Source organism: Belonocnema kinseyi, chromosome 9 (genome assembly GCF_010883055.1).
Source record: "Belonocnema kinseyi isolate 2016_QV_RU_SX_M_011 chromosome 9, B_treatae_v1, whole genome shotgun sequence".
In the NCBI taxonomy this organism is placed as follows: Eukaryota; Metazoa; Arthropoda; class Insecta; order Hymenoptera; family Cynipidae; genus Belonocnema; species Belonocnema kinseyi.
In genome coordinates this window covers 40,857,539-40,870,442 of record NC_046665.1, presented here as the reverse complement: position 1 = coordinate 40,870,442, position 12,904 = coordinate 40,857,539, and the positions used below count along the sequence as shown (strand labels likewise).

General features: G+C 29.4%; 1 protein-coding gene and 1 long non-coding RNA gene across 2 annotated transcripts in view; one reads left to right on the top strand and one right to left on the bottom strand.

Moving 5' to 3' along the window:
* LOC117180069 (O-acyltransferase like protein-like) overlaps positions 1-12,904 on the bottom strand; it is an 83,091-nt gene that overhangs the window by 22,505 nt on the left and 47,682 nt on the right. Inside the window, exons 2-3 of the mRNA XM_033372386.1 lie at positions 4,417-4,572; positions 1,830-2,050 (exon numbers count right to left, since the gene is read on the bottom strand). Of these exons, the coding sequence (XP_033228277.1) occupies positions 1,830-2,050; positions 4,417-4,572 (377 nt within the window). The remainder of the gene's footprint in view (positions 1-1,829; positions 2,051-4,416; positions 4,573-12,904) is intronic.
* On the top strand, positions 11,002-11,654 carry LOC117180071. Its single transcript, XR_004467997.1, has 2 exons — positions 11,002-11,092; positions 11,215-11,654. It is a non-coding gene; the product is annotated as an uncharacterized LOC117180071 (long non-coding RNA).

The window sequence follows — 12,904 nt, the reverse complement described above, 5'->3', positions numbered from 1 at the left end:
TTTTTGATACCGAATTTGAATTCAGCGCCCCAAAATCCATAGGAATACGTGTGTCTTGTTACCAGATCCGCACACTTTTTTTTGTGTGGCTGTGTTATTAAAGGTGATTAAAATCTTAATATATGAACTGCATTCTTCATAACGATTCTATAAAGAATGTTCAAAAACATTTTCTTTAAATTTATTGAATTATATAATAAAGTTCTAATGAATTTATATTACACTTATAATAATTATAATATGTATGAGGTTATATATTATATTGATAATATTCCAGAAAAAAAACAAATTTTAACATAAATGATTTATGTAACTTATTTTAATTATTTCTTGATTGCGTAAATCATAATTAAGCCTAACGTATTAATTATTACGTAATCGCAAGTATAATTGTACAAGCTTTATTCTTTTCAATTATTTACTTACACATCAAGCACTTTTAATGTTTAAAAATAGTTAATGCTTTATTGAAATAAATATTACAATATAATGAATTGAAATTTATATGCGACGAAAAGGAAAAATAATTAACTTTAGATGGCTGTTACGGTGTATGTACAGGATTTACGGAAACTCATTTTTTTCAATTTTTGGTGTGCGAAAACTTTTTATATTTTTAATTAACTGTAAAATCTATATGTTAGACTTTTATGTAATAAAAATAATTATATAATTTAATAAAAAATTCTTTTTTATCAAAATAGACGATCTGTCTAGAAGTTAGTCAATCCGATCGTTACATCACAGTCTAGCCACTGGATAGTCAGCATGTGGCGCGTCAGGCTCGATTTCGTGAGAAAGAATACTGTGTATTGTAATATTGTAAATGAATAGATTGAAAATAGAAAGAGTTAACTTTGGTTACAAATTTTGTGAAACATAACCTTTTGGATGGATCGGAAAACAGGGGAAGCACTCGAGGAACATTCTGAAACGAAACTATATGAAAAATTAAGAATAATGATTTCATAGTTTGCTGTGCATCTCAGGTTTCTGTCAACTTCATGTTGACAACATCAATTTCTAAAATACATTTTTGAGGTTATGATATTCACTATTTTTCTCATTCAAATTATGTTTTGGAAACTCAGTAAAAAGAATATCATTTTTTCATAGTGTTAATTCTTGAAATAGAGATTCATAATATGTCGTATTTAGAATATTAATTTGTCATCTTCGTGTTTTAAATACTCGTATAATAATATTAAACTTGGGTAATTCAATACGAATAAGTATAATAAAATTTCGGTTTTCCCTATTTTGGAACGATATTATACTAAATTCTAATTCATTTTTTTCATTTATTCTATAACAAAAGGTCTTTCAGTGTATTTTCATATTCTACAAAAGAATGTTCCTGCATAATTAGAATTTTGTTGTAAGAGATTTGTTTTTTCTCCACTGTACACCGATTTTCATGTGAAAAAAATGTTTCGTTGTAACTACAAAAATATGTATATCCTGATTGATTATCATGATACATAAGTATCATGATAATGATACGTTACATAAATAAATATGTAACGTTAAAAACTCACATAAATATGTAACGTTCCGTCTAACGCGTTACTGTCAAACACTGATTTCTTCAGTTCGAAGAAAATATTTTGGTAGTAGCCCAAAAATGCTAGAAGGTATGTAAAGGAGATAAATATATATTTGTCCCATCATTTTTAAAATGTATTTCTGTAGTTTTAGTTTCCGTATTCCTATGGCTTGTTTATTTTTCTATTGGAGACGTGTGAAGGACGAAAATGAATTGAAAGGTAACTAAAGGTTTCAAAATTCGACTCGTTATTTTAAAAATCGTACTTAAAATACGTACTTACGTCGGTCATATTACTTCTGAATGCATAATGAGAGTGAAGAAGTCGATGAAGATACTTGAGGTCAGGTCGAGACTGATCGACGTCCAATTGCAAATAAGCAAGGCAATACTTGCCTCGAATTCCTTCACTTCCTTCAACCCCAAGACACTCATCAAAATCACCCAGCTGATTCACGTTTCCATTCAAAAGTCCTGATGGCATTTTTGCAGTTGCGTCATACACTATAATTAATTTAAATTTTTCATTAGCAAGAAACAATGAAAAGTAGTCCTTGAATCTAAAAAAAATCACATTTTATTTATATATTACACTATAATCAGATTAGAAAATTTTTATAAGACTGATAAGTCATTTTACAATCTAAGAAGCTCTTTGTTTCGAATTATATTTTTTATTTTTCTTATTCATAGAATTTCTGTCTCAATTTCGAAGAGAATTCAAAGCCAAGTGAAATCGACAAAGTTACGAGTACAATGATCTGAGGCAATGTTCTTTTGCTGCCAAATCTGGTGTGGTAAATCAAGGAGGAGTCGTTCAAACATTCACAGATGTATGTACATAATACCATTGTGAAAGGTTGTTATGCACGAATGCAGTAGTTGGTTTAAGGCTGATTCGAAAAAATGTGTCAAAACTTGTTCTCTCGTTTCTCGAGGTTAATTTGTATTTATCGAAACACGCGAATATTATTAGATTTTCTAACTCAAAGCTGTTTTGTAGGATATCCCGGTAATAAGCGTTGAATTCCGAAGAATTAAGAGTTTTTATTCATATGAAGACACGGCTCTTCCTCCTTCTAAAAACCCCACAACGGGAAAAGGAAAATTGCAAATCCTATTCTCTGAATAGACTTATAAAAGTTCAACGAAAGCTTAATAAAACGAATTAATAAATATAAGAATGTAAGAAGTAACAGAAAAGCTGAAAATAATTTCACTTAGAGAACGCTCGGTTGAATTGAAATTTATTAATTGTTTTCTCATTGATAAATATTTTGTATTAAATTGTTATTTGCATTTGATAAAGAAAAAGTCAATCGGAATCATATAAACATGTCTTTAATAACATTCCCGAACAATTCCCGGATAATTATCATTATCATCAATTATCATTGCTATTTAATTACTATTACATATTTATGATGCGATGAATTTAGCATATTTATTCATTTTTAAATCGTTTTATACCTTATATATTCGGAAAATATTAAAATTTATATTTCCCTATATATAATAATCCCTAATAATATTCAGGAAAATACATTGCAGATGAAATCTATTTAAATGTGCGAATTAAAATCATTTTTACTCTATAGTGAGGGACATGAATTTGTTAGAATTAAAATTTAAAAACTTATATTCCACGTGAAGGAATTAAAAGAACTTATTACACATATTTTGTGAACTCATTAGAAGGAATTAAATATACTCATAATATAACCACTTTTGCGGAATAAAAAACATCTCTGTAAGGAGTGCCTATCGGTAAAATTATAAGGAATTAAATATATTGAAAAAACGTTCTCTTTTGGGAAATAGGAAACTTAGCGACATTCGCTACGGAAATATAAATGAATTAGTTTCGGGGATACGCTCTTCTTATGTCATTATAGACATAAGCCAAAATTGCACTTTCAAAAAATAGAATAATCTTCACTTTTACACTGATATCTGAAAATATTAATTTTCCCTATTCAATGCTTATTACACAGAAAAAAATTTAATTTAAGTGGAAAATTCGGCTTATTTTAGGGTATGCTCACTCTTCAATTAAGAATATATGTATACTGAAAGCTAGTGTAACCTTAAGTTAATACACTATCCTAACTCAAATTAAGGGTAATATTGTAACTAAAAACCAGGAATTTCTCACGTCCTAACGATACTCATCAGCTGTTCTTATATGATAGTTATTCGTTTTAGAAAATATACAAGTTGGGTTCAAACTTGTAAGAAAATACAGGAAAAATGAAAAAAAAACGGTATATTGGGGGCAGGTGCGGTCCAAAATCTTCAGACAATCGCGATCCATAATGTACTGAAAGGGCGCTCACGTTGCAAAGTAAAGAGTTTTGCAATAATGTAATTATTTTGATGGGTTTAATCATTCAAATATTGGCTGTCAACTGGAACTGATTTTGCTCCAGCATTTTTTTAAATCCGTGAAACGAAAACTCCACGAATAAGCCGATAATAAGCCGATCATAGCCGACACTGACCAACTCGACATGGAGTATTGGAGTAGGATGCGGCTAGAATAAATGGCCACGAGCTGTATAGTTGCCTTGAACTTACTTTCAGAACTGAATATTGAAATTTAGGAGGATAATTTACTTTATTCCATTAGAAAAATGCTGATTTCTTATTTGAGATAAGTTAGTGCTTTATTCAAGATAGTTTGCACACTTAAATTCAGGTACTTCCTAAATTCAAGTCAAATCTGAAATTAAGTCGAATATAACTTTAAGTATTTAGTTTGGAGACTTTTTCGGTCTTTCCACTTGAAAATTTGACTCTATTTTACTTAGCTTCTTGTCCTCAAATGCCAACTTAATATTTTTTTAATAAAAGAAACTATATGTACTCACTTTTGAAAGCCCAGAGAGTAAACTTGTTGAGTTCCCTCTGAAAAATGTCAGCATCTCTTTTGCATTCGGGACTGACATTTCCAGCACCAGGATCAAAGGCTGGGACAATTTGCAAAAATCTTCGAGCTTCTCGATCAATCTCTTCAGTAAAATCATCTGAAAAAAGAAATTTGCATATTTATTTTAAAACAGATTTTAAAAAGGCTCATCACTTGAAGCTTTTAATGGACATGCATAATTTCTTAATAACTAATCAAATGCGTCGAGATCAATTTTTCATTTCTGCATCACGTACCAAGGCTAAGCTTTTCGCTTGGTTACAAATGTTCGGTTTTCCCGGAGATCTAATAATTTCTTTTTCTTAAATAGATTTCATACAATCATCTAATAGTTTTTGCCCTTATGCCTTATGTCCCAAGTTGTTTAATATATGAAGTTTTAACTTTAATGTATTATTTTGTCTCCATCAAAGTTTTAAAACAACATACATTATTGTTATGAAACATCTGAACTATAAATTATCTCATGCTCAGAACTTTGTCTGAATGTAATGTTTGGCGAAATTAAAATTGATAGAAATGCAAATTTCTGAGTTTTTCGAATTTGATGAAGAAAATTTGAAGCAGTCGTAATTGGTAAACATCCAATGAATGGCCTATCTATCATTTACAGATAAAAAGAATAAAAATGCAATCGATTGGCCACAATTTTAATCGGTCACCTGCGCGCGGTGTTTTAAATCTGCTATTCCACATTCGTAAAAATGCTGAGTGAATAGAGTTGAATGAGACTGACAAACCTGAAATAATTCGAATGAGCATTCTACGATTCATTAATGTGCATATGAATGAGTTGAGATTCAATATGAAATGGAGTTCTTAAAAGATCGCACCCAATGGTAAAAATACGATGCGCACATCATTAGATTATCCTGTACAGGAATTATAAGATTAGTGACATTCAACTTATTCAGTGCACATGCTAATAGCTGCAGGGAGTCCACGTGTTAGAAACGAATTCCGCAATTCGCTTATATCCCTTTGCATCACAAACATGCAAATGTTTAGAATTTCAATACCCGCCTTTTTGCTAAAGACAATTTCGATAAGATAAAACGTGAGTGTTAGTTTTTGTAAATTGAAGATTCGTATATGGTAAATGTGAAATAAATGTTTGAAATTCTGATGTGGTGTGATGCAAATATGTCACAAAAAAATGTTCAACAAAATCAATTAAAATGTTTGAAAATAAATAGTATTTTAATAATGATAGACTACATGTATGCCAGGATTTCCCTAAAAGTCGCCCATTGAACTATTTTTTAATAAATACTTTAAACTATTTAAACTAAATTTATTTTATTTAAATTAATAATTTTCTATCGGAATTATCGTTCCTCTATCGGTCAATTTCATAATCATTTTTCCTGGATAAACACACCAAAAATATCTAGGATGCAAAATATTCCGCCAAGTCAAACGTTGCCGGTACAATCAATATAGTTTGTGAAATAAAAGTTCTTCAAATAATTCTAAAAGATATCTAATTTTTCAATTTAATAAATTAATGGAATAACAGATATTTTTCGGATGTATTGAAAGAGGAAAAATATATCGGGATTATTATTATTAATAAAAGAGAATATCTCACAATTCTTGCCCTTTTAATATACTCTCAAAATGTCTTAAAGTTTATTAATTTAATACATTTAAAAATTTAGATACCTCTTAGAATTATTTGAAAAGCTTTGATTTCACAAACTATGTTGATTGTATAGAAAAAAGCCTCTGGGGTCTTCTCTAATTAATTTATTCTGAAATTTTATGAAGAATCGTTTCAAAATTGTAGGCTAAAGGTACAATAAATGCTAAAAACTTGAATTTTGGCCATAAAAACTGAAATGTTTCTATACATAATCAATCAAAATAAATGTCTAATAAAACTCCTCTCGAGCTTCATCTATTCAATTCACGCTGGAATATTTAGACAAATCGGTTCAAAATTGTAGGATAAAATTGGACTGAAATGCTAAGAAATCGAATTGTGTTCATAAAAAACGGAACTATGTCTAGAAAAAATCAATAAATCAAAATTACCTAAAAAAAAACTTGAAGCTTTTATCCATTTCATTTATTCTAGAATTTTAAGATGAATCAGTTACATATTGTACTCTAAAGATGTTCTAAAAATGGACAATGATTCTGCGAAAAAGTTATTTTTTTGCTATTTTTTGTGGGTTTTAAAAGGTTTGATACAAAATCGGCGAAGAATTAACTGAGATATGCAAACATGCACGATACCTAATATTTATTCGAGAAATAATATTTGTTTTTTTTTACTTGGCGGTGATTTACTACCGCGAATCTTGATTCGGAATAAATTTGGGCTGAAAAAATATAAGAATACAATTCAAAAAATTTCAAGTTTTAATGGTTTTTATTTGAAAGCATTCAGCCTCTGAAGCATTCAATTTTATAAACAATAGAATTTTTAATCCATATTGTACAGAATGTAAAGCATCGAAAGTTATAAAATTCAAAGTCTGTCCACAACACACCTTATTACTTGGAATTGTTTCAGGCTTTTCTTAAAATCGTTGGGTTTTAAATTACACTGATCAGCAAAATGTAACCTATAGGTATGTCTACTTGAAGTGGAACGTGTCTTCTCCGCAATAGTTTTTCGTATTAAAGTAAAATCCATTTTATGCCTGCGCGTCAGGTTTTATAGTAAGCGTTTTTTGACAGGATATCGCAAAAGATGTTCATTGACTTCAGCGTTAAAATCTGCATCGTAATTAAATGGTTTAATGCTTTAATTAAATGTTTTACATCCAATTACATAGAGTGCGTTTTGTGATTTTTAGTTTCATTCATTCAAATACAATTTTTTGTGATTCATCTCCATTCTAGCTTTAGATAATTACGTATTTTTTATGTGTTCTAGTAGGAGAATTTATGCCTAGTCAAATTTATGTTAAAAATAAGGATATTTCTTTATTTTAACTTTAATGTTTAAATATTTAGCCTCAGGAATTTCTTACTGTTTTAGTTCATTGTTATTTAAATTTGCAATAATCGTTTAATTCGGCCGTTTTCACTTTGAAAGAATTAAGGCTTTTAATATTGGAAAGTTTCTGTTTAAAATTGTTTATATTTTGATATTTTTTTTCTTATATATTGCTTTACATGAGGAGTAAGCGAAAAAACTGAATAAATCAATTTTTTGACCAAATTGAGATATTAAATCTTTCTGCAAGTTTAGCATATTATTAATTCGATTATATAACTTTGGTTGGCGAAAATAAAATTTTCTCTTCTCGGTCATAACATCTATCTAAAAAATAGCTTATTCTGCTACCTTGACCCGATGTCAAGTAGTGTAAATTTCACAAGACTTCACGGAAAGAATTAGTCGCTTAAAAATTCGTCGACTTTGTTTATTAGTCTCGGATACGAGAAGAAGTCGATCAAAGTTTTTAAACTCCTGGTTGAAGAATGTGATCAATAATTAATTGAAAATTATGAAACATTTTACAAGAATTTAAAAACGTGAATTGCAAAGTTTAATAGAATAGCGGTATAAAATTTACTCGACAGTCGCTGAAAATGTAGAACGCAAGAGCGTTATATTCTGTAATCCAGTTGACGAGAGTCTCAGCGACGGTCGAAGAAAATCTAGGAGAAAGGAAAGAAAAAATTTTTAGCGTCATAAGTTCAACACATACCCACGCTTCTACACAGTAAGATAAGATGATGAATTTTAAGTGTAGATGAATTTCATTTTTGCATTAAATTAAGTAAGTCACTTGATTTCAACCAAAAATGGAACTTAAATTCATTGTCTCGTAACTGATATACGAGTAATATGATAATTAACTGACAGGTATGTCAAGTTTGGGATGATTTTCATTCGCGTGCTCTGAAATTCAATTTGTGCTGGCAGAAAGGCGTGCGCGAAATGCGATCTACCGATGCTCAAACAATTGGACGGATTTCGACGATTTTAGAAGAGGAGCCAAGAGAGCAGCTGAAAGTATACAATATGGATAACGGATTTTGATTGTAAATCGAATAAACATACACAAGTGATAAAAAAATATATGAAAAAGGATTGAAGATTCACGTTCTGTACCTGGTAGCTTGAAATGGATATAAGTGCCTTGTTTAGTGTCATTAAGTTCTTTTTTCCTTCTACTAATCTCATCGACTTGGTGGATAAAACAATTTGATTTATTAGGCAGAATGAATAAATTATTCAATGCTCATATTAAAGAAAATATAATTCCTAAATATATGCAATTTTTAATTATATATTAATTTCATGTTCCTAATAACTGAACGATAGCGCATATAACGCATATAACGCATATAACGCTGTATGCACTAACGGACTAACGCAGTTTCGCCCGCTGAATGTCAATATTCGAACGACCATTATATACTCACTAGGCGTTTCTTTCCCCGCTTGTGAGAATCAGAGCCGTATATGTAGTATGAAAGGCCCCGAGAATGTCTCACTGTTGAGAAAGCTTGTATAAACAAATTGTTTTATTGATTTCAGATGGAATTTAACTGTACTTAACAATATTATAGGCACTAAAATGTTAGAAATGTTTTTCAGTTATTCTTTAAATTGTAATGTAATTCATAATATTATTCAGAGCGGCAGATCGAGCTAGAAATTTACCCCCACCATACCTACCCTTTGGGAGCCGCAAAACAGAAGGTACCTGATTACCACTGTAAGTTCATGTGTAAGCCGAAAGTGCACGACTCGAATTTCGGTTTTCTCAAGCCGTCTGATACACGATGATTATGTTATGTTTTTCAGGTAATATTCATGAAATATTATATTAATATTAATGATTACTTTGCACACAAGAAATTTATTTTCCACCAACTCTAATTTTCTACACAAAAAACTAATGTTTAATGATAGTTTAATTTTCGACAAAAAAGATTAATTTTCTTGTAGTTAACAAAAATTTTCAAACAAAAACAAAAAAAAAATTTTCTAGAAAATAGTTAAATATTCAGAAAACAAATTTTTTCAACTAAATTGATGAATCATCAACCAGAAAAACAAAAAATGTTAACAAAGTAGTTCCACTTTCAACCAGAAAAGTTGAAAAAAATCGTTAAGATTCTTTGAAATTGCTTCATTATTTTCAAAGCTCTTGAAAATTCCTTGCAATTTTAAAAATACCCTAAAATATTTCAAATCATTTAAAATCTTGTACTAAATTCTTGAAATCATTGAAAAATTATTTGGAATCTATTAAAATATCCTAAGATATATCAAATCCTTGAAAATCTCATATTATATTACTTTAATCGATTGAAAATTCCTTGGAACTTTTTAAAAGACTCAAATACTAAAATACCTTCAAAATATTATGACATACCATGACCTTTTTTATTTTAAAGATTTTTAAAGTACTTCTTTAAAATTCTTTGTAATTTCTTAAAATTATAAAAATAAGATGGAAATTCCTTGACATCTTTTAAAACATCTCCAATGTTTAAAATCCTTTAAAATATTTTGAAATCTCTTGAAATTTATTTAAACTCTTGAAAATTCCTTGAAATTTTACAAATACCCTGCAATATTTCAAATCCTTTAAAATCTCATTAGAAATTATTGAAATCAATCGAAAATTCCTTAGAATCTGTAAAAATATCCTGAAATCGGCCATTAAAAAATAAGATAACCCAAACGGTTAAAATAAAAATGTTAAAAATTGCAATATTTAACAATTCAGATATTTAATATATATTCCATTACTTGTGGAACAGAAAATTTTTTGTCAAAATATTGTGTGTTTTGGTTATTTTTCAGCCATATTTGTTCAGGGCATGAAGTGACCCAAAGTACCTATGGTTTTTATGGTATTTTTGTGGACTTGTATTAACTAGTACAAGTACTGGATTATTAATGTAAAATTTTCAATGAAATATACAATTATTTGTCTACTTATTCATATAGAATACAGAAAAATTGTTTGGTTTGTAATTCCTTTTTTATGAACTTCTAAGATTCGGTATGAGTGGTCCCATCCGTTACCAAAATAATAGAAAAGTGTATTTTATTTTCTTTAGTATGTACTAAAAGATGAAAAATTTGAGATCTAAAGTTATTTTGAGATAATACCCATCATAGTTAATTTAAAAATGTTTATAATACTTGGAGAATATGAAAAAAGTGGTAACGGATGGGACATAGGAGGGTGGTAACGGATGGGACATTTGGCATTTCAAAGCCTTTCGTCTGACCATTACCCTAATGACGGCGCTTAAGAGATTCTAAATTTGCATTGTGAATTCTGCAGAAGAGAAGCGAAAGAATTTTTAAATTACTTCAAACCTTTTATAGTTAAAGTGGTTTATAAATGTTTAAGAACTTGAATGACAGGGATATTCTTAACTATTATAATTCGATCAGATTGTACTTACAGGATTCAAGGAACATCGTACGTAGTAAATTAAATACACTATTCCTAATAAGTTAATCTATTTGCAAAGGTATTGAAACCTATATAAGAGTACACCTTAAGTTGCCGAATGCCATAACTCTGTCAGTGAGCTGATACAAACTTTCTAGTTTCTTTTTGAACTCAGTGAAGTTGTGAAATTATTATTGTTCGTTGTTCTGACCTTATTTCACCCATATTTTAGTAAGTTATAAACACATTTATCATACTGTGATTTACATTAATGTAAACATATTATCATATAATTTTCTGACTAGACTATTTCACTGAAACTTAAAATATAATTTTTGGACTTTTTTTTACAGATAATGGCATCAGTTCCTAAAAAAGAGCAGATGACAAAATCCGCCCAGAATTATTATCTTGTTCCGAAAAATGTTGTAAAAGCGACCGTTTTTTATGTAACGACTGAAGATACCTTAGAGAATCAAAAATGCCTTGATGCGAGGTGAAATAATGTTTTAAAAGTGCAAATGACGCTCAAAGAATGCAAGACTGTCTTAGGCTTCAGCGCATTCCATCATTTCAAAAAATTTGACAATGATCATATTGTTGTTGGGCAAACTTCGAAGTCTACGCTGCATGAACTCACTATTATCCCTTGCGGACCCGAAGTATATTTGAAGCACCTTACAACACATATACGTTTAAAATACAGCGATGTATACTCCGAAAGTGATTTTGAAGATTAAATAAAAAAGTAGTGTGATATTAGTATTAATTTTATAAATATAGATGTGGACAAGAATGTACGTAGAATAAATGTTTTAACCCTGAGTTTTTGGCAATAAAATTAATTTTTCCATTGATTTAAAACTTTGATAACTTATTTAAATCCTACTCCTTTCAATTCTTAGTTCATATTGAAGATGTATTATCTGTAAAGCCTCCAAAGTAACTTTCTGATCGTATATGTCCCATCCGGTACCTTGCTATGTTCCAGCCGTTACCTAAAAGAAGAAGTTTATCCAAAATTCTAATTCACATATTTTCGAACTTGACATATATGAAAAGAAAACTTCAAAAGACAAATCCATTACAAATAAAATTGGTGTTATAACTATTCTCAATTCGTAGAGTTCTGATTGAAAGGAAAAGTAAGTTTGGAGGTGAGTCCCGTGCGAGTCCCATCCATTACCCTCTTTTTCGTTTTATAACATGAAAATTATCCACTTTAATAGAGTTTTAGAATCTGGAAAATTACAAGTTCATGCATCTTTGTACAGGTAGCATAGCTTCAACAAAATATAGTTGTTTTAAATAAGGATTTTTCAAGTTTTTATGCCTGCAAATGTCCCATCCGTTACTTTGGAATGGCCGAAATATATCAAATCCTTTAGAATCTCATATTAAATCACTTTAATCGATTTAAAATTCCTTGGAATCTTTTAAAATTCTCTCAAATTTTTTAAATCGTTTCCAATACCTAAAACTTTTTTTTAAGATTTCTAAAGTACTTTGGATTTTTTTTGAATAACCCTTCCCACATTTTTCAATTCTTTGAAATTCCTGTAATTTATAGAAATAAATAGGAAATTCCTTGACATCTTTTACAACATCCTTAAATATTTAAAAACCTTAAAAATCTTTTGAAATGTCTTGAAATTTTGTAAAGCTTCAGATTGAAATTTAGAAAAGAAAACATTTTAAAACGTTAAATACTGAAATTTTTGTAGATTATAGTTTTGAAAATGAGACCAATAAAAATTTAAAGCTTTCGAAATTTAATTTTCATAAATGTTCAACTATGAAATATTAATAATTTTCAACTCTATGGGATTCAAGTCTTCAGAACTTGAATTGTAAACATGAAAGTTTATTTACAACATGCCGAAGGCATTTTTGGTTAGAGTTGGATTTTTAATTTGATCATTTTGCACGGGGCTGTCCCGGTATACAGTCTGTCAAGTTAAAGCGTGGGTGGGTTTACTCGCAGTCGGTAAGGTGTATCGACATGATTTTGGTGTCAAAATATTAAGAAGAGCTCCCTCTTTC